Below are 22,541 nucleotides of genomic sequence, written 5' to 3'. Positions count from 1 at the left end.
GAAAGTGGGGAATACCCTATTCTTCACTAGAGCTTATTTTGGTTTTTTTGTCAAATGTAGATCAAAATTCACAGCTGAGCTTTTTCTAAGTGAAAGACAATTCAGAAAACTTCAATAAGTGACTAGCGCTCATCAGAACATCTTTCTTCTGTTTTTTCTTGTTTTGTTTTTCTGTGTTCCAGCAAGAGGAATACAGTGTTGGGTTTAGGCTGAGATAATATGTAGGTGCCTTACAGTAGCTGGTAAAGGAAGATGTAAACAGACCTTGTTGAATCAGGAAGAACTTCTTCCCAGCTCTGCCCACCTGGGGTAAAAAATAAGAGGAGGTGATACTAAGCCAAAGCTCTGATGGTGGCATCCATCATGTGCCTCTGAAGAAGCAGCCTGCTAACCACTCCAGCTTAAGGTCGATATTGATAGCTAGGAGTATCTGCATTGAAAAGTGTTGGAGAAATGGTAGTCTAAAAACATAGTGCATACCTTGGGTCAAAAAGTTGTCTTCCTTTTAACCCTTGGAGTAGAGTCCATAATACCTACGTGTGCACTTGCAAATCGGTATTTGAGGTGCTGCTTCCGACTGCTCTCAGACTATTGAGGGCATAATCGTAGTGGTTTTGAAGGCAAGAGAGAACCTGTGAATTCAGCTCAATCTTAATTTGTTCACTTTTGGTAAAGCACTGTATAGTTTATGTTAGATAAACAGTGGAAGCCAAGACAACTAAAATTTTCTCCTTCAGTAAGAAACCAGGTAGGTTATGTACTACTGTAACAGCAGTGTTAAACTGAGAACACACTGTTCCTTGTCAAAATGTCCCCGAACTAAAATTAGACCTTCAACAAGCAGCAGCCAAAGCTAGCAATACACTGAATGAAGAGAAAGGAGACAGATTGCCCTTTTCTAGTGGAAGTAGACTTGTGGAAAACTCCTGAATATTCACATATTAAAACATTTAACTTCTTCCTTTGCTAATATCCAGGAAGAATTTCAGATATGGTAACTGTCTTCCAGCAAACTCTTACTGGTGTTGCAGAACCCTGGAAGCATGCCCCCCACAGCCCAGCACAGAAGTGGGACTTTAAATTTGTTTGGGCAGTACCTTCCATGTGAGGTGGAGGGAACTGAACAGTCTCTAGAGCAAATGCTGGGCTGGCAGCCACTCAGGTGTATGCAGACAACCTCCAGACGTTTTTTCTTAGTCAGTCTTTGGAAGGCAAAGTTAACTTTACATTTCAAAATGATTGTTTGATTGCAGACTAACAGTATGCTTCATAAGTTTTGAGTATTTACCTAGACCAAAAGCTGATGGAAGACGATCAGGGTTATTTAGCTAGCAGCTTGCTGCAGATTAATGTGCTGGCTGTTTCCATTCATACTTATGTGATCATATTTCCTGAATCTTTGAGTATTGAAAATTACTTCATTCCTTTTTGTATCAATTTTAGTAGTCATGCCCAAGAATTGATCTACTCTATTGAACCACAGGTCTGCTAGCCCATTATCTTGTCTTAGGCAAGAGCAAAGAGACTTAGTCCAACAGACAGAAAAGAGGGCAGACAGAGAGGGACCTCTCCCTGGGCCTCTCTTAACCTATAACTAAGGGGCTTCTGAGTTGAGGTTATGTTCCTACTGACATGTTTCACAGCCACACAGAGGGCTATCTTTGGTAAATTTTGTTCAACTGCTTTTTGAACAACACCCCCACCAGTGACCTGAAAATTTAAGTGAAAAAATCATATTTCTTGTATTGTGAAGATTATTGATGAGTCATTCTTCATTCAGCTCTACACCATTCATTATTTCATGGATGCCTGTTTTGTTCCTCAGTTACCTCTCTTCCTGGCAGAAGCAGCCTAGTCTTTTTAGTTCTCCAAAGGTGACTGGCAATATCTATGATTATTCTTGTTGCTTTGTCTTTTTAAAAATCTTTCTGTGTCTATAGTTTTGTTTTGCTCCCTCCTAAACACCAGTGCATGTATTTCTGAAACTGTTCAGGCTTAGTTGCTGTGTTTTTCCCTGAGATTTTTGTAAGGAGATTTGGCTGGATTCTCCAGTAATGTGTGTGACTCATGCTCTTACAAAGTTGAGAATGGACAGTAATGACCAATGGATTTACAGAAAGAGGTCTAACCATGCGAGATCCACAATCTTGGGCAGATTCTGCTTACTTTGACAGGTGTTTGGAAAAGTTTGTTTTCCCCATGCCTCTTCACACTGCAAGGACATTAATATAACTTACCTGCCATGCATATTTAGTGAAGTGAAATGTGTGTGTTAGCAAAATAAATACACTTTCAGAGAAATTTGTGTTGACAAAGTCAATATTCAGAATAAACCTGATGTCATTGGAGACTGCATTCTGTAATTAGTTTTCTTTCCACAAGTCTAAAAATGTTGCTGTTTGTGGCACAAGTCTGTCTCTTTATTATCTGTGTGCTGCTGGATTAAAATGTGGAAGTGTATTTTTCTTAAAGAAGTCATCATTTTTGAACTTGCCACAATAGTTATACTGAGAGTTACTGAAGTTTCATATCTCTGGAGGATTCAATAGGATCTCTTTAATGTTCACTTTTTAAAGTATTTCAGTAACTTTTTTTTTTTTTCATGTTTTCCAAACAAATATGTCAATTTCATCTGAATTTACTCCATATTACAGGTAGGGGGAAAGGATTGAAATAAAACAGGGCTACATTATGAGAGCAGATATTTCTCTTACACAGTAGTTCAGAAGTTAAAGCACGTGGCCAGCCTATGGATTTCAATTCCTTTCTTGTCTGGGAGGTGATTGCCTGAGCAGCAGCCATGCTGAAAAGGGATAGGCAAAAGCATGGTTGACCTGATCTAGCATTGGCAATAGCACCACTTGGACGGACTAGATGACCTTCAGGGGTCCCTTCAGGCCAACAGTTTTGTGATTCTTTACTCGTTGGTGTTTCACTGAGCACCTCTAGACATTAGTCAGGCCCTTCTTCCTATTCAGGTTCTGAGAACCCTGGGGAAGGGGAGGAAGTTTCCTACTGCTGTAGACCTTGAGGCACTGTAGACAGTCAGTGGAGAATGGTATGCTCTTAATTTATGTGTCCTGCTGCCTTGTGAGCAGGAATACCTAGTCAAAATACCTAGTCAAAATACAACTGGAAATCAATGCGTTAGATTTTTGCCATGGCTTAAGCCCCTAATTAGGAAAAAATGCTGCACGGTGTTTTTTGCTTTTTGGATGTTTGGTGGGTTTGGGGTTTTTTTTCCCCTGTCCTGGTTTTGGCTGGGATGGAGTTAATTTTCTTCCTAGTAGTAGGCATAGTGCTGTCTTTTGGATTTTGGATTTAGTCGGAGAAGAATGTTGATAACACACTGATGTTTTTAGTTGTTGCTAAGTACTGCTTACACTAGTCAAGGACTTGTCAGCTTCCCATGCTCTGCCAGGTGCACAAGAAACTGGGGGTGGGCAAAGCCAGAATAGTTGATCCAAACTGACCTAAGGGCTATTCCATACCACATGATGTCATGCTCAGTATATAAACTGGGGGGAGTTGGCCAGGGGAGCAGCGATCGCTGCTCGGGAACTGTCTGGGTATCAGTCGGTGGGTGGTGAGCAACTGCATTGTGCATCACTTGCTTTGTATATTATTATTATTATTGTTGTTGTTGTTGTTGTTGTTGTTGTAGTTATATTGTTATTATTATCATTACTATTTTACTTTATTTCAATTATTAAACTGTTCTTATCTCAACCCATGAGTTTTCTCACCCTTACTCCTCCGATTCTCTCCCCCATCCCATCGGGCTCAGGGGAGTGAGTGGGTGGCTGTGTGGTGCTTAGTTGTTGGCTGGGGCTAAACCACAACATTCCCATTTTGAACAAATTAACAGCATCTGTGGATAAGAAGCTGTTCTCTTGAAAAGGTACCTTGTCACAACCAATTTGATTTCTCAAATTTTGTAGTCCTATGGTATAGAAATCCAGCCAATTCTAAGCAAATGTACCTCTGAACTTCTACATAAACACAAGAATAAGAAACCTGCAATACCTAAGAGCAGCTTAATGTAGAGAGGAATAAATGCTTAGCTTTCTCATCAAAAGGTAGGAAATAAGCCAACTATGCTGTATTTTTCTTGTTTCTGTAGACTTGTATGTAAACGTTAACCAGAAAACCCATTAAGGAATATGATTTTTTTCCTTAAAATCAATACTGAATTTAGAGTGAGAAAGACCAGATGCATCAAAGATAGAATTTATTGAAAGAAAAGTGCTTGGTATCAGACTGTGATGCAGCATTTTGTAATGTGATGTCTACCTGTTGTATATTTTACCTATTAAAATTAATTTATAACATTTTTGTTATACTTTTTTTTTTTTTTTAATGTCACTGGCATAAAAACTTCACTGACAGTGAGTACACTGATAATGATAACTATATCTTTTGAGACCATGCCCTTCTCAAGCAATGTTAATAGCTAACGAGTCATCTGAGCCACCTTCCTGGGCACTCTGCTCTTGAACAAGAGACATGTGGATATCAGATCTGGGGATGTGGGCCATTTATTGCTCTGCTGTAGGGAGGGGGTGAAGGAGAAGGAAAGATTGCCAGGACCAAGTTGGCACATTGACCCAGGAGTTCACAAGGAACATAAACCTGAAATTTCTGAACTACTAACTAAGGTGTGTCACCTGTTCTTGAAACTGGTCTCAGTGCCAGAGGAGTGAAAATTGGATAATGACACATTACCCTTAGAGGGTACCAAAGAACATCTAGGAACTACATTCTGTTTCCATACTGGGAAAGGCACTATGTCTAGAGATAAAACATAGCACAAGTAGATGTGGTAGGTAATTGGATAATATGATGTTCTGGAGAAGAGTTAGCATGACTTTTTCTGTAAGGAAAGCGTAAGCTGAGATGAGCTATCAAGCGTACGTGGTATAAGGGACATTTTCACTCCATGCTTACCCTGTTTTTATGTTTTTCAGTTTGTCATCTGCTTTTGGCCACTTCTGGAGCCAGGACATTGTGTCAATATTGGTTGGTCTGACCAATTTTTGGTTGTTCCTCACAGAGCTTCTAAAAAGGACATGGGAATGTGTTTAGAAATCTCCCCAGGGATTTGCGAGGTTTTATTGGGGGATGTCCTAATCAACTCTGTTCAACGAACTGTAACTTGGGTACCAAATATGTTTTATGCTAACATTAAGAACCAGAATCATGGTACTGATCTTAGTAGGACCAATGTGCAGATCATGATCCTTGAATCCATGTAAGAAAAATGTGTGTGTGGAGAAATACAAACCTGCAGGATTGCTTCCAGATTCTGTTGGAAGCCTTAATCTGTGAATTAGAGGAATAAAAGGGACATGGATTCTGGGGGTTTTGTAGCCTATCTTCCCTTGACAGGTCTCAGAACAGCTGCTACTGTGAGCAGAATTGAGGGTCAATTGATAATGGTAGTTTGTATGCCAAATTTAACAAAACAATGGCCAAACTAGTGTCTTCTATTTGATTGTTCTACATCCTATTATGATAATGTATTCATAAGGAAGCTTCTATCAAATGTCAACAGAATGCAAAAAGTCCTAATACAATATTCTCGCTTCAGTTATCATTTTATATCAGACACACATTTGTTATAATAGAGCTCACAGAATTATTTTACAAGTGTCAGCTTGCTTGTCCAAGAGGTTGCCTAAAATTGCTAGCAGCTTGACACTGGTACACTTTGTCTTTCTCAATTCTTTTTCTCTTAAGGATGGTACAATTTTTGTGACCTGTTTGTGCTAGCTGCCCTTTGTTCCCCTCTCTCTTCCCCATGTCTTTCAGAGGTTTACCTGCATCCCATTGGCTTGCTTTTCTTCCGTTACCACTGATTTTAGATTGAAACCGCAAAATTATACTATCACTACTGTCTGTAATTGCTTAAAAGTAGATGAATTGTGTTGCAGGGGGGAAAAAGGAGTGATGAATAGAGAAGAAACAAATCCGTGTTCTCAAATACCTACTTTTCCAATTTTCTATTTGAAACACAATCCAGGAAACCATGTAGAGTGGAATGAGGATGAAGGAAGAAAGATAGAAGTCTTAACATCTGTGCCTGAAGCTAACTGATCAGACAGATCTCTGCAGCTTTGTGCAGAAGTAGTTGTAGGAACAGACTCTGAGAACCAAACTCAAAAAAAAAAAAGAATTAAGCATCCAATATGTTACCAACTGTGTAATTCACAGAAATTCAACTTTAGCCTTTTGATCCTTGAAGTTTTTATGAGGACTTATGGTTATATTTAGAACTGCTGCCAATCTTAGCTCTATTAAGATATGCAGTCCTGACACATACCTCACACTGAAGAACAGCCAGAGGCATTTCTATGGCAGGTCCCCTGAAAGATGCAGTCAGGCTGGTATTCTCACAGCACATGGGAAATGCCAGGACAACAGTGGGCTGGTCCATCTGGTATATGATAGCCTATGCCCAGCCAAGCTTGGTTTCAAATGCTTCTCCCCCAGGTGAGTGCTCTCCTTGTGAGTGCAAGGTTGGTGTGGAAAAGGGAGATGGGAAAGGAAGTTAGATAGTGCTTCAGGCTCCTTTTCAGGTACCGGTCACTGCAAAAAGGAGTGCAAGGGTCATGGGTGAGGGAGAGAGTGTGCAACAGGAGCCTGATTTCATCGCCCAGAGGTGAGGGTGGTCATGGAAGGGCAGGCTCTTCTTCCCCTTGACTTTCTCCCTCTCCCTCACAAATTTTCAGTTCCCTTGTGTGCAGTGACATAGCTTTAACTGGAGGCATTGAGAGGGCCTCATCCCAGTTCTGCTTGCTTTTGGGAAGCAGAAGAACCAACTGCAGGTTTGTGCTCTACCCTTGAGCTAGGTGCATGGAAGTACAGCACAGCCTGACAAGCCTACATGTCTTTGTGGATTTGGGTCCAGTTTATTGCCTGTGTATGTAAGTGTTTTCATGCTACATGCCTCAGTGTGTGTTGTCCTGAGCTGAGAATTTGGCCCAGTTGAGTAGTTGTATGTGTGATAGCTATGTAAGTGATAGCTATGTAAGTAAAACACTTCTTTTTCCCCAAGGGAATTTTGAGATTTGTTGCTTGTCAACAAAATCACATATAGTATCTGAAAAGTAGAATCCATTATGGATCATTAATTTTGCTTATACATATGGGAAGATTACACTCAAAACTACACAGTAGTCCTGATGTATAGATAAGCTTTAAGTGATTAAATCATTAGATTGCTACACTATATGAGTCAAAACTAAGATGCAGATATATCACAGACCTCCTAGATGAGTGCTAAATTAATATATTAAGGAAATAAAACTATGTTTATCTTAAAGCTTTGTAATTAAACTGTTTAATACTCTTTTTTATGGAGTACGCTGTAAAAATGGATTTGATTTGGGGTTTTTTTATAGCATTAACTTATTTGGGGTGCCACATTTTAAATAACACTTGCCTAAAACCAGAAAGCATTCTGAAATTTAACTGAAAGTTTTGCAAAACAAAAAGACCTAAATTCCAAACAGTCAGATCCCACTTGCCTCAATCTGGAGTTGTATAATTATAGAGAAGAGAGGAGATCTTTTCCAAACATTCCATTTTCCATCAAGAAGAGCTTGGTTCTGATAATGGTATTTTCTACAGTAATAAGAGCTGGAGTAATTCCTGAAAATGTGGGAAAGTACCACTTTTTTGCGAGGTTTATAAAAATTCAGGGCTGTACTTTTAATATATCAATATTTTGAAAAAAATTTGGTCGCACTTTCCATCCTATCTTAAAAAAATTCTGTACTTTAATTCTTTATGCAAAAATATGTGTGGATATTGGTTTTGTCCTTTTTTTGCTCTTATTTAAGGTAGAAATTTCATTAACATTTCCTTGGGCAGAAAAAGTATAAAGTGAGATAATAAGGTTTAGTCAAGAATCCAAATATGCAGATACTCTTTGAAAGAATAAACCTACAAAATGACAAAAACTTTGCAAGTACTAGCTTTTTCTGCGTGTGCTGGCCCTGGGTGTGCTTGCTTTTTCAACAAACAAAAAAACCCCACAGCCATGAGTATTGTTTAAAAGACCAGGACATCACTGCAGAAGGGCTGTACAGCACAGACTGCAAATAGCATTGCTGCCTTCGACGGAGTAGCTGTAACTGTTGATGGAGTGTTAAAAGGGGCACAGATGAGAGGAGTGAGACAGTATTGTAAGAGTGAGACCATCATATCTACAAACCTTCTAGACACTTGTGGGCATGGCTTTTGGAGTTACTTTTTGCTGTTATTTGTCAGCACTGAAAAAATGCAGAGATCGTGACAGCTTGGAAACTTGAAAACTTAACAGCCAGGCTGCACAGCCTGACATACCAGGCAAAGGGAGTGGGGGTAATTCACATAGGGATAAGAAATAGGCTGGGAAGTGTCTTCAGAGAGAAGACAGGTTTGTTTGCAGCCCTTTTATTTTGTTTTCTCTGTTGTTTTTGTCTGCAGAGAAGATTTTTTCTGTGCCTTCTGCATCCTTCTGCAAATTGAATGTAAGCTTGGCAAGTTTTCCTATGTCACAACTAAAGAGAAGGATGCTGTAACAATCTGCAGGTGAAATAAGAGAGCTGGATGAAAAGACTGCAGGTGGTTGAGAAGGAAAGGCCACATTTTATAGATAACATAGCATGAGCAAGATTTAGAAAGAGCCAGGGTGGGAGAGAAGCTCAAGTGGATGATGACTTACAGATTGTGTGTATGAGCAGAAGGTTGGTGGCAGTACTCACAGTGACTGAGAGATGGTTGCAGATAGAGGTTGATGGGGGAGACACGGATTTGGAAGGGAGATTTACCTGAAATGTCAGCTAGGCACAGACATAGAGAAAAGCTGAGATTTGTGTTGATGGAAGTGGAAAATGGTCTGGAGAAGAGGGGGTATAGATGCAAGTCCTCAGTGGAGCTGCATTTTTAAAGCAATTATTTTTTCCTATGATCAAGAAAAAGAAGAAAAATGTAGAAGAAAAATCTAGGTTTCCTGTTCCAGGTAAATGGGCCTTTAGGTCAGTATTTCTAAGGCACACTCCCTGCAGTGATACATGTGGAGGGAAAAACAACCCAAGATCTTCGCCAAAGTTAGAGGATATTCTATGGAGAACCTTCTGAAGGGGTGAAGAGAGAAGTCGAAAAACTCTTACAGTGGAGGATATTTCTGAAAGCCAACGCCAGACTAGATTTCAAACAATAAAGTGTCAGTGGTGTGAAAGACAGCTGATGGGGCATGGAAGAGGACTGTGGAGTACTGCTGAGCTTTGACACTGAAGAGAGATACTTAGGGACTTCTCTTTGACTGGAGTGCAAAGAGACCCTGAGTTCAAAATAATTAAGGAAGGAAAAGCATGAGTGTCATCTTAGGCTGAAACTGAAGCCTAGATAATTTTGTGGTCTTAGCAGTAGATGGCATACAGCTAGTTATTTTCATGGTGTTACCACAAGTGGAAGCCTATGTAAAAGTTATTGGTGCATTGAGGGTCTGCAGTGGTCCTGGTTTCTTGGTTCCAAACACCTCACAGAAAGTTCATACTTGCTGGTTTTGAAGATATTTGTGACTTACACAAAGCCTATGTCACACAAGTCATGAATAAGCTAGGTCTTCAAAATGCATATGCATATTTTTTACCAGTTCCTATGTATCTGATGGGTCAGGCTTCTGTTATGGATGCTTGCAGAGTTTGCAGTGGCTAAGTCAACAACAATGAAGCCTTGTCTCTTCTAAATGGTATGTGTGTTTGATCATAATATTCAGTTAATAAAATAGCAAAACCTTACATTAACCTTAGAATTGAGCTATCTAACTATTTAATGCTCCTCTGCACTTTTTGGAAAGGTGGCAGCTGGCTGGCATGAGGGGAGCAGCTTGTGGAGCAGAGTGAATTGACAGCCCTCTAGTGGGAGCCAGGGAAATGCGAGGTATGAGCAGCTGGGAAAGCAGAAGCACAAGTCAACTGGAAGCCACAGCAAAGGGAGAATAAAAAACCAGAACTTGGCAACAGAGGTGGCAGAGAGCAGTGCTCCCTGAAAGAGAGTTGGGGGAGTAGCTCTACTGGTGGGTGGAGAGGAGAAACGGAGGCAGCTGGTCCAATGAATGAATCAGGGAACGGTGGTGTCTGGAAAAGCCATGAAGGTCAGGCCAAAAGCCATCTAGCTCAAGACCATCTCCAGTGGGAGGAGTGTGTAGTGAGCTATGCCATTTATTCTCCCAAGCCTTTGCCAGCTTATCATTTAGGAGCTGCTTGAGTCAGAGGTGGAATCTTTGTGAAAAGAGCTCTTCATTTTTCTCCTGTAAATCTGTCCCTTCTTTAGTAAACGCAAATTGCTAGACAGGTCAAGTGATATTCCCTGTAACAGCTGAAGCTGGCAAAGAAGCATGGGGAGACACCAAACCAAGAAAGAGTGGCCAGGTGTTGAACTATAGGAAAATGCCAGTGGATGGGAGTTGAATGGAACAGAAGTGATAAAAAAGTAAAAGTAGAGGAGAAAAATTGGGATATAGTTCCGCTAAGAAAGACAACACAAAGAAAAGAAGGGGAAGAAGAGAGGGGTATAACATTGCTGAACAGTGGAAGAGGATGTTGGAGAGTGTTGGAGTGGCCAGGGATGTTGGAGAACAGCTCTGGGCTCTGTGTCTAGTAAGGGAATTCAAGCAAGGCTAAGTCCAGTGTTGAGGTCACACATGGTTGTAATCCTTTTCAGGACTGCAGTTTGGCCAGGAAAAAGAAGGGAAGGGATCTGAGGTTGAAAATAATCAAATATGGAAATGGTAATAACCAAAGGGTGGGCTGAGGTATCAACCCTCACCAGCAGTGTAGATGGGGAAAGCGGAGCTGGAGAGAAATGCAAATGAGCCCGAGCAAAGATGGGGAGATGGGGCCAGGGTAAGGCAGCAGTGCAGTGAGAGGTGGGTCAAAAAGAGAGTCCCATTACCCGCTTACAAAACCAAAGGGACAGAGGTCTGAAAACATACTACAAAGGTGAGGGGAGGGATGCATCAATGTGGGAGTGACTAAAGGGGAAAGAAGATACAGCAGGTAGGGGGAAGGAGCCTTCAGAGCAAAAGGGTGTCCGTAGGGACCTTGATGTCTGTGCGACGCTTCTCAATGGCACATCCATCCTGAGCCTTTCCAGGAGCCTGAACTCACCAACACCTTTGCTTCACTGCTCAGTTGGCTCTAGTTATTGTTGCTCTGAAGCAATGAAGATTATTCAAGAAGATTTTGCTGTACTAATTAGTTATTATTTTTACAGTGGTTGTGTTACTACTTATTGATGATTCCTAAACTGCAGGGGCTGCAAGTCTGCAGGTGTATGGGGAGTAAAAATTATTGTATTGGTAATTTAAAAGGGTGGAACTTTAATGAAGTTGTAGGTACATTTTGCTTAGTAGTACAGCTATGACAGTAAAGTAATTGATGATCACTGATTTACATGAAAACATAGGATTTAAGAAAGTACTATTGACTTTGTCTTTAATTCTTTGATTAATAGCTGATTCCTGTGGAGATTGCCTAGGAGGTTAGAATGACACTGGAAATAATACTGGACAGTTTAAAATGTTAACCCAAAAATTTCTTCACTGTTTTTAAGCTTTTGCTTTTCCCAGATGGTTAGTTTCTTTATGATTTCTCTGCTTTCACCCCTGTGTCTGTTCCTCTGCTCACAGAAATAAGGCATTTTCTCACTGACCTCTTTCGAACCAGGCTTGTCTCCACATGTTTTACCAGAAAAGTTTGTCATGAGCTACTGTACTAATTGATTTAGGTTGCAGATCTATAAGCAGTCCTTCCTGAGAGTCTATCAAATAATGAGAGATTTATTTTAATTGGAAATCATCAGCAATGAGATATTCACTTAAGTCAGGAAATGAGCCAAGGTACGATTGTGGTATCACTCATATGCAATGTCCACATGGTCAGATTCTTCTAGGAGTTAGGAGCATGTAGAATTAGTTCCTTCAGGCCAAGGAGAGATCCATAGGACATTTGTGAAGGCCAGGCACTCGTGTGATTATTCTTGCTGCCTCTTCTAGCTGTGTTTTGAAAGAGAAAAGTGAGACAGTCACTTGTACCCAGAGCAATTTGGACATATAAATCCAAGGGACTGATTCAGCTTGTAAAACAAAACTCAGAACTCCAAGCCCAGGAAGGAGGATTTAAGACATACTTTTTGCTGTATCTCATGAGAAGGTTTATTAATCCTTCCTATGCTCAGGTTCATTACCAGTCTTAATTTGAGGGTCTTGTCTGTTTCCATGCATTGTGTAAGTAATGAAGTTGAACATCTTAGGACTTAAAGGTTATACATGGCCATCTTTCAGATATAGCAGTGCCTTTTCTGCATCCCTGTGTGGTTCTGACCCTGTCATGTCTGCGTAGAGTAGGACAGAGACAAGTTCACCTACATCAAGGCTCTCAGATTTTCTAATCCTCATGAAGCTTTCCTACTGTTAGCAAAGGCAGGAACACCATGAAACTGGGAGGGGGGAAGAGAGAAAGACCCTGATTTTTACGTCCTTCTATTCAGGTATTTTCTATTCATGAGGCTGACACAGAAGCAGCAGGGAGAGAAACCCTGAGTCACAGTTGTATGGATTTTTTGTTGTTGTGTTTTAAAATGCCCAGGCTAAGAGAAGTGGCTACATTATAAAGGAATCTCTGTAAAGGGATTGATAGACTTGCCTGCATTGATTTATATCTTAGACACAGTTATCCATCCTGGACAAAACAGAGTAATTAAAGCTGGATGTCCTCTGAAGTGGTAGAAAAGTGGAAGGCATTCATTTACAATGTCAGTTCCCTGGTAGCACTAGTAAATGGATAATAAAATAAGTATCTGTCCTATCTTTTGTGAAGAATCCCAGGCTCTTGCTGAATACATTCTGGGACAGTTGGAGCTGTGCATTGTAAAAAAAGAAGGTTTTGAACTGATACTGACCCAAGTCTGCTGTGTATTCTTACAGATTCGTCTAATGAGACTACTTTTTTTTTTTTTTTTTTAAATCAAAGTGAATCATGATTAAAAATGTATTTAAAAGTTTCCTATATAATACCATTGGTGTGTGAATATGCTGTTTTTCTTTTTTGGTGAGGGAAAGAGGGGTTGGGAGCTTTCAGAGAACTGTTTCTCTAACCTTCCTCATAACTCATGGTTTACGATGGGTACAACTTCCATTTCTATTCTGATACACTTATATTGATATATCTGATATATTGGGGACAATTTTTGCTTTGGAAAATAGTTGCAGGCTTTGTAGTTTAATCTTTTGGAGTACTGCCTGTTACTACCTTCTGACGTACGTTGTTGGGCTGAGAAGAATCGATGCTCAGTGGTGTGTGAAAGTCCAACGTGTCAGTTGTAGCTATACATAATACCACTGTCTCACATGCAGGCAAGGCTGTTAATACTTAACACAGTATTGTATTCTCTAAGGAAAAAAGTTGAATACTGATAACTTCACCCCTTTTGAATGTTTAGAGACATTCCTTTGAAAAATACTAGATTTAAGAATAAGGCAATACCTGGACAAAATGTTCAAAGTAACAAGCACCGCAGAGCAAAATGCTGCAGAAATAAGGCTCCATATCTTCTGTGTGTCAGGAAAGAGTCCTGGGAATCTGCCTACAACTAGGGTTTTGTTCAAATTACATGTCTTGCACGGCAATTGCTTTAACTTGAGTACAGCAGGCACGTAGAGTAACTGCTACCAGGAAAGCAGAAAATCTGCCCTGTTGGAGATGGCTAACTTGCAAATAATCCTCCACATGCATGAAGGGAACAATATTTTAAGGGTTCAAAGACTCTTTTCCTTAAGTACATGCGTCTGTGGGAGGACATAAGTATTGTTCAGTTGCTTAACAACCTTTTGTAGCTAATGGTCTGAAGTGAAACAAATCAATAGTGTACAGGAGAAGTGTATTGAAATGTATCAAGACGCAAAAGGTATTAAGGTAGTCCAACTCCTAGGAAATATGGCAACAAAGCAGCCACAGCCAATGTCTGCTGGCTTTCTTGCAGTAGCTTTAAATCTCATATCTTTTGAAAATGTCATGGCTTACATGGTAGCAATGTTTTTTCCTGCAAACTAAAGGCTATGTTTCTGGAAAACTATTTTAAATCTGTAATCCAAAAAAGTTCTCTTGTCTGAAAAGTTACCTTATTTCTAACAAAACCCATTAAAATATTATTATTCAATATATGTCACAAGACCTTTAATACAAATTCTGTGATACATTCAAATGAATAACACAATTTTTGGCCAGAAAAAATAGCTTTCTGTAGTCTTAAGCAAAATACAAGTCCTTCTGTGTAACCAAGGTACTCTGTTGGCGAAAGAGGGGAAAGGAAGTGGTGTTTCTTGTTTCCATATTTAAAACTCTACAATTTTTAACTTAGAGGCAAATAAAACAAAATTAGGAGTTTGGTAAAATATGCTCATAAATAATACACTTGCAAGCAACTAGATTAAGGCTACTAGTCATATGCCTGCCTGCCTTTGAGAGTCTTTCATGGTTCTGTTTGATCTTTCATTCTTGCATGTAAAATGCTATCTTGTTAAGAGCCAGACTGGAAAAAAAATATCTGTAATGCTCTTCTTTAGCAGGCTTCAACTACAGAAGTACAAATTGGGCCCATGAGACTGACACAAGATCCAATTCAGGTAAGAAGCTCTTTCAGTTTCTTGATACAGTCAATTCAGTGTTAATGGGTGAAGAAATTAAGGTTCAACCCCGAGGGTTAAGTATAATATCTTTATTTTACTTATGCAAGGACTGTGAGATGAGTAATTGGTGTTTTCGTTTATCTGATTGCTTGAGAAGAGATCTACAAGTAAATTAACTTGGTAAGCAAAGTGCTTAGATTTCCATTAACATCAAATCATTCCTTTTATATGTCCTGTCAACAGGAGTGTGTGTGTACGTATATTAACAGGGGAAAGAGCTGCCTCTCTGGATGTTATAAACTGTTCAGTTCTGATATACCAAATGAGAGAGCTCCATTATAAAGTTTAGGTACCTGGCCAGTTTTGCTAGGTTTTGCACAACAGGACAGAAAACTGTGCTTTTAAAGGTCACCAATCCAAGATATCACACCACTTTCAAAAAGACAAGTTCAGCTTCAGCTTAAGGAGCAACAGCTCTCATCTGTACTTCCTTCTTTTGTTCCTGTGCCAGTAAACAGATGCCAAGCATTACCTTTTTATCTTATAGTGGGTGTTAGAGCTCTCAGACGGTAGGAAATTAAATTATCTTAGTTTTTAACATTGGTCTAGTGATACAGCATTCATTTGAATTAACTTGTTGGGCCACTTAACGCTGTAAAATACAGGGACATTTAGTCACCAGTCATCTTTTCTGTTTGGGTTTTTTTTTTACCCCCATATCTGGCTGTGAGAGGAAAAACCTACATGTGGAAGAAATGGTATTCTCAAGAAAAATAAATCATGTGTATATGCATCATAAAGCTTCAAATTTTTATTTCTGTATTAAGCATTCAGTCTTAATGGTGACTTGATCTGATGAAACTACTTGTTCGTACTATAATAAAGACTGTGGATCAGTGGCTTCAGCAGTAGAACAGTCTGGTTTTGTAAGGAATTTCAGCATAAAAGTGTGGAACTCTTCACAGAAAAATGTTCTTTAGACTGTGATCATATTCAGAACGATGGTCAAGCAGATATTTAACAAATTCAAATACTCTCAGTGCTTATGTCAGGATTTTACTTTGTAGAAATTGGATTTGTCAAAGTATCATAGTACCACTGTTAGATGTTTTAAGTGAAGATTTTTCATATAAGAAGGGAAAGTGGGGTTTTTGTTGTTTTTAAAAGTGTTTGACATTCTCCTTGGTATCTTGTCCTGTGTGGATGTTATTTTGTCCCTACATTACACAAGTGAGAATCTATGGTGCTACCATAGAAGACCTTAAGTAAAGCAGAAAGCGGATCATAAGTAAAACCATTAACTGAAGAGTTTTCCATAAAGACATTGCCATATACTAACTTATTTACAGTAAAGGGAAAACACTTTATGTAAACCCACCTCCTTCGTTTGTGGAACAAGCCACATTACCTCAGCTAATTTGGCAAGTATTGCACATATGCACGCATTTAAAAAACGTGTGTTAATCTTTTATTCCATCTTGACAATGGAGTTACGTGTTTCTCTGTGCAGTGCAAACAGCTACGGAATATCACATTTTAAATGTCTATTTGTGGGTGCTTAATCATGTTCACAATTGTCTGATAAGTCAACTTGGTTTGTTAAAACAATTGCCACTGGGGCTTTTCTGAGCAATGTTCATTTTATTCTGGTGCGTGTTTTACGCTGTTGTGGGACACCTGTGCCAACCTCGAAATGGCCCATAGTTTTTGTGTGAGAGGTCACCTTACTCGTGACTGTGACCTGCCATAAACCATTTAATAGATTCCTCACTGGACTTTATGACCATCTGTGTTGGAAGGCAAATCTGGTTTTGTTTGTACTAGATTGTGACCCAGTTGCTGCTGACCTTAAGGGGCAAGGGGAAGCAAACCTACCAGCTCTGACCCTCCAAACTCTCTCCCCACATGCAGCTTGCGTGTCTGCCCCAACTTTGAACCAAGGCTTGCAAATAGGCATGGTCTGGTTCTGAGACCTTTGAAATGTCCATGATAAAATTACACGTAAATGCACTTTCTCCAGAGGACACAGGAGAAAGGTGGTTTTTATAAATGTTTAGTGCACATAAAAAAGCAGTCTTATCCTTTTGCAGAAGTGTATACCAGGGCTGATAAAAGGTTTGGATGTGTCCCCCATTCAAATACTGCATTTTCTCACCTCTTAGGACATTCACCATCTCTTTCACGGCATTGACATCAAACTCCATTTCTGTTCTGATGATGGTGATCTTCCCTGTTGAGCTACAAACAAAGCATGATGACGCACAGCATTTTACTTTTTCCCCATCCCAATTTTTGGTGTAACAAGAGCGCCTCCCTAACTTAATTCATAGCCACTATGTGTTTTCCACCTTAAAACTCTCTTGCTGGGATACAATAATATAAAAATTATTAAGTAACTTTATTTTTACTTCTTATGTTGCTGTATGGCATTTTCTCAGTTTTGTTGTGGTACTCTGTGTCTGTACTCAGCTGGTGTCTCTTGTTTTATTTTGAGCTCTTTAAAGCAAATCTCTGTCCATTTTCTGTATTTGTATGATAAACCGGGAACAAGACATGCAATAGTTGTCTGAAGCAAATACTTAGAAAGATGGTAAAAATTCCAACACATCACCAAAAAATGTAAAGGTCTCTACAGGAGAAGTCCACAGTGCTTCTAAACTGGGGCAGCACTGAGTAAAATGATCTTTTTACAGTAACACTGACAAATTATATGCCAAAAAATAGCTACATGGGTTTTTTGCCAAGAAACACAGATTGAATTTAAGCTGCTTTTCCTTGACAGTGTTGTTTATATGGATTGTTACATTTGTATCTTGAATTTGAGAGCATGTCTTGCAACATACTTCTAGTTACATTATGTTTTGATGGTTTATAGTAAGCTTCATACAAATGTCCATGGGAAAGCATGGTAGTAATACTTTAAAAAACCTTTTAAAGTTAATATTCTCAGAAGGATTCACATGCTGATAATTAGCTACCAGTGGGAGATCAGGTGGTTTAATTAAGCTCCATTATTTTACAGCTGGTAAATTACTGCATTTTGCAATCCTTTATTTCCAAACTGGGAACGCTGAGAGAATGACGCTATCAAAAAATGTGTCCCAAAAAACCTGTTTTCTGAGCCATATTGTACCGATCAAACTAGAAACAAAATAAAACTGATAGCAGCTGGAACCAAACAGAAGATTGTATCATAAACTATTCAGAGACAAAGTCTGCAGCTCAACCATGTCACTGCTTTCCAACACTTCGATGGCTGGAAAAAAATCAGGTATTAGGTAGAGTGACAACAGTTACATTGGATGTTAAGTGTCAGTAACCCAAATCTGCTTATTGTTAACTGCAATTAAAAATACTCTTTCTAAAAAAAATGAAACTTCTTAAGTTATTTCTTAATAGTTATGGAACTTCCAAGCATGTAACTTTCTTCCACTGCTTAATGAAACCTTGACTGGTTGTCCTCCCACAGTAACATTAACTGATTTGTTTATTGTTTAGAATTCAACAATGCAGACAGCTCAAGATAAGAGAAAAGTTATGGTCACCTTTTCTAACTTCTAAACTGATGGTGTTGAATTTCACCTGGTGACACCACAGCTGCATATGGCAGTACAGGTGAAAGGTTACTGACCATTCTTACAGGCATTTGGGGCAAAATTTTGCATATTTTGCTCAGACAGATAGTTTCAGTGAAGTCAGGGGTGACTAGTGAAATGAACAGGATTTTGCTTTATATGTAGATTATTCTCTGGCTGCTGCCTTTCTGTGCAATTTGAATAGCTGTGGATAAACTTTTGACTTTTTGAGGCCTTTCTTTTTCACAGTATATTTGCACTAAGTTAATCTTTTTCTTCATCTGTCACACAGGGTGGCATGGTTAGTGATCAGTTGCTATGGTAAATATGTGCAAATTGTGAAGGGGATTGTCTACATGACTCGTGTTCCTAGCTGTGTAATTTGTATGCTGATAATATATGTATTATAGGGCAAGGATGAAAAATTTGTTCTCTCCTAAAAGCACTCTTTCTTTCACACAAGAAGCACACAAATACAGCTGTTTTCAGCCTATATTCTGTGTGTCAGCAAACAGACTTCCTACAGCATCAATTTGATTTTTAGAACAGTGCCTCAGCACACATCCTGCCTGATCTTGTTTGAGCAGTTTCTTAAGTGTTCAGTTGAAGTTGTTGAAACTACTTCATATATTTACATAATTAGGGACAATTTATTGGATAAAAATTGTGATGTTTGAATTGGTTTTTTCCCCTACCCAACCCTCTCCATACCCACTTGTTTGTTGTTGTTCTCAGTTTTGAAAGAATATGGGTTAACTCAATTTTGTTGTACATCAAAGGAGAAATATGAATAAAACTGTGTTATGTTAATTGTCCTTGAAGAGCAATAATTAAGGCAGTTGCACTTCAGGCAGTTCATTACAATTGAAAGTGTGTGTAGCTGGGATGGTCTGCTGAGAGTGGCAATGATGTTTGAACACCTACCTACCTACTCTGTGTGGCTGCTGATTGAATCTGAACATGAGTTTAGGAAAGACTCATCACCTGGCAATTGGTTTTGTCCTAAATATCAGTCCTATGCAGTTAACTATTGATTATCTACTGATAATCACTCTATCTATTAAGAAAGTTGTGCTACTGCATCAGCTGTTTTACAATCTGTAATTCAATCTTCCCACTTTCAAAGTAGACACAATCTTTTGTATAGCAGAAGTGTTTGTTAAGATTTGCACCATGCAGAGAACTATTTTGTATGTTTAACATGGTGCCGCTGTTTTCCATGCTTTGCAGGTTTTGCTGATCTTTGCAAAAGAAGACAACCAAAGTGATGGTTTCTGGTGGGCTTGTGACAGAGCTGGATATAGGTGCAATATTGCCCGGACTCCAGAGTCAGCGCTGGAATGTTTTCTTGATAAGCACCAGGAAATAATTGTTATAGATCACAGGAACTCCAGATATTTTGATGCAGAAGATATCTGCAGGTAACCTAAAGGTCTTCTCTTGAACTTCAGAATATATTGTACAAAACCAAACCTCCTAATTTTAAAAACAGAACATGGGGGGGGGGGTGGGGGGGGGTGGGCAGGGAAGAGAAAAAAAACCCACCACCAAAAAATAAACCCCCAAAACTATAGTGAAAAGGAAGGGGATTGAGGCCAGGAGTTTTGCATACATCTGTAAGAGGAGAACAACATGAAAAATAAACTTTTGACAAAGCTGAATTGTAGAATTGTCTCTTTAGGTCATGAGCTTCTATCAGAGCATAAAACAGAGCTGTTGTGAAATTATTCCTGTTGTCTGTGCCTACTTCTTTCCTGGGTTATTGCTGCAGCAAAATCTGAAGTGGCAGGCTTCAAAGGATTGTGTTTGTTTGACCACCAGGTCAGGCACTGCCAGCTCTTCACAAAAGTTCTCATCACTTTTCTGGTCCACATGACTCTGTCTTAGCAGCTCTAAGGCTGCAAGCACTTGGTATTGGGATTCTTTGCTAAAATACAGCTGAAGCACATATTTTGTATCATACACCATACTGTGCTTCTCAGTCCATCATGAGCTGAAATTTACCCTGTTTATGACAAGGAACATTTTAAAGCTCAAATACTTATGCTGATGGAAGCTCTTCTAAAAGATGAATAAATAAATATAAAGTCTGTTTATTCAGGAGTGTGACATGATTGCAAAAAGTTATCTTTAGCCAGTAAAATGTGAATGGAGTGTTCTTCTGATAGTTGGTCATATTTTTTTCAGTTTCTCAATAATATGTGAAGCGATAGAATTTTGTTTATTCAGCATTTCATAAATGATAGTCTGTCATATACATTTGCTATACCCTCTTTTGTTATTTGCATTCCCCAAAAGCACTTCCTACCCTCTGAAGAAACTCTTACAGTATCTAGAAAGACAATGGTAAATATGGGAGAAGGTTATAGAGATTCTTGTTTAAATCAGCTAATGTGTATTAAAAATGCATTGTATAGACTAACCTTTCTCAACCCATGCATTCAGGCCAGTCTGCCCCAAATAAGCTATGTAAACAGAGCAAACCTTTGCTAGGTCATCAGAGTGGATTTGAAGAGCTGCTCTTCATGCCCTGTGATTTTGGAGTTCTTGCCTCTTGAGTGCTTTGAGCAAAATCTGAGGAATCTGGTAGCAAAGTGGAAATGGATTGTCTAAGTGGGGATAGGTCAGTTTTGGCAGTGTGTTATCCTATTTTCTAGTCTCAGTGGTGTTTTTCAGTCCTTGTTTTCATTTATATTGTCTGTGAAGATACTCAGAGGAACATTGAGAAAGCATGTAGTGTAATGGAGAAATTTTTGTTTCCTCAGGTCCATTCGTGCCACAAAACCATCAGAGCACACTGTAATACTTGCTGTGGTTCCACGCACGTAAATATTACTGTTTTGTGAAAGATTTTTATTTTACTTTATAAGAATGTTATGTATAATAGTTATCTAATAACAGAAAGCATCTTACTAGCAAGCCGCATAGACTAAGTTTAATACTATTTTACCTGAAATGGGTTAGTGATGTTTTATGTGGCCTATTTAAGTATTTGGTAACTTTCCATTTATACAAGCTAGTATTATCCTTATCACCTTCAGAGGATCATAATGTAATGGCTTGTATACTAAGAAAAAATAGAAAGCTATGTGTTGGCTTCTAAAAGAGAAAAAAATAGAAAGCTGTGTACTACTTTCTAAAGGAAATAACTAGATCAAATAACACACTATGATTATAAGGGAACTGGGTAATGAGGTAAACTTCAATCCTGTTGGTACTCAACCAACCAGAATGTTGTCCCAAAATCCTTATTCAGTAATTCATAACCTATGTATTCAGGCAGAATTCTTACTAACTTAAATACATTGTTTATCAAATACCTTCAAAAAAGAGACGTTTCCTGTTCTTGTTAAAACTTCTGCACACTACTGAATCTGTTCTAATTTTATTAACTTCCTAGCTCAATTAAAATATTAGGAAATAGAGTGGCAGGAGAAGAACTGTTCCTGCCAAGCTTAGAAAATAGACTAAGTTTGCTGGTGAGCAAGACTTTACAACTTGCTTCACCTTTTACTTAATAACACTTTTTTAGATTCTGTCTCATAGGATATCACAGGATGTCTTTTATCGTCTTCATGCTTTCTTTTTGTAATGCCCTTGTGCGTCTATGAAAAGACACATGACTTCTGTAGAGTGTCTGTCAGGTCTGCTGTGGGAATAATTATCAGGTTGTAGTAATAGCTGCAAATACCTATACAAGAAGACTATAGCATCAACTTCTGTAATAGTATGATTTAATGTCCGTATTTTAGGCAAGAGTGTTCTCACTGCATTCATTATATTTAGGTAACTGTCAAATTGATAGCCTCTAATTCTTAAATGTTAAGTGTGACCATACATTTTGTTTTGTAGATCTGCTGACCAAGAAGAGACTTCGGTTCTTCCCCTTCTTAATGCAGGCTTTAATAGGGTGTGTATAAATTACATATTTACGTTTAATAATCATGATTGCTTCATAAATTACAGACATTTCTACTTCCTCAAATTGAAAACTATACATTTTCTTCTGTCAAAAATTTATTGATGAGAAACCAGTGGCAGTTGATTGGGTAGTCTTTTCTTTTCAACAACGTATCCAAGAAGCATATGAAATAATCTGTGACCTAGCTAATCCTTCCAGAATAAGCAAGAATACTGAGATTAATTTCTTGTGGTCTGGGCAGGTGGTGGGTGGGGTTTGTTTATGACTGCATTAAAAAAAAACAATGACGGGGAACCCTGATTAATGTGCACTGCGTATCTCAGCATGCTGACTAGTCACCTAGATATCTCTGTGTGCCTCAGACTGC

At 38.8% G+C, this 22,541-nt stretch overlaps 1 protein-coding gene across 10 annotated transcripts in view; it reads left to right on the top strand.

Annotated features, from left to right (window-relative positions):
* The window catches only part of PDE8B (phosphodiesterase 8B), an 82,797-nt gene that overhangs the window by 22,749 nt on the left and 37,507 nt on the right, over positions 1 to 22,541 (top strand). For 6 of the 10 annotated variants that reach the window (XM_075725790.1, XM_075725798.1, XM_075725795.1 and 3 more), the window contains exons 2-5: positions 14,615 to 14,674; positions 19,483 to 19,673; positions 21,018 to 21,077; positions 22,105 to 22,162. In XM_075725790.1, coding sequence (XP_075581905.1) covers positions 14,615 to 14,674; positions 19,483 to 19,673; positions 21,018 to 21,077; positions 22,105 to 22,162 — 369 coding nt within the window. Of the gene's footprint in view, positions 1 to 6,345; positions 6,361 to 14,614; positions 14,675 to 19,482; positions 19,674 to 21,017; positions 21,078 to 22,104; positions 22,163 to 22,541 lie in introns of all 10 variants that reach the window. The other 4 variants (XM_075725799.1, XM_075725792.1, XM_075725791.1 and 1 more) reach the window with 3 other exon arrangements.

This window comes from Pelecanus crispus, chromosome Z, assembly GCF_030463565.1.
Source record: "Pelecanus crispus isolate bPelCri1 chromosome Z, bPelCri1.pri, whole genome shotgun sequence".
Taxonomy (NCBI): Eukaryota; Metazoa; Chordata; class Aves; order Pelecaniformes; family Pelecanidae; genus Pelecanus; species Pelecanus crispus.
This window is presented reverse-complemented; position numbering and strand designations above follow the sequence as displayed.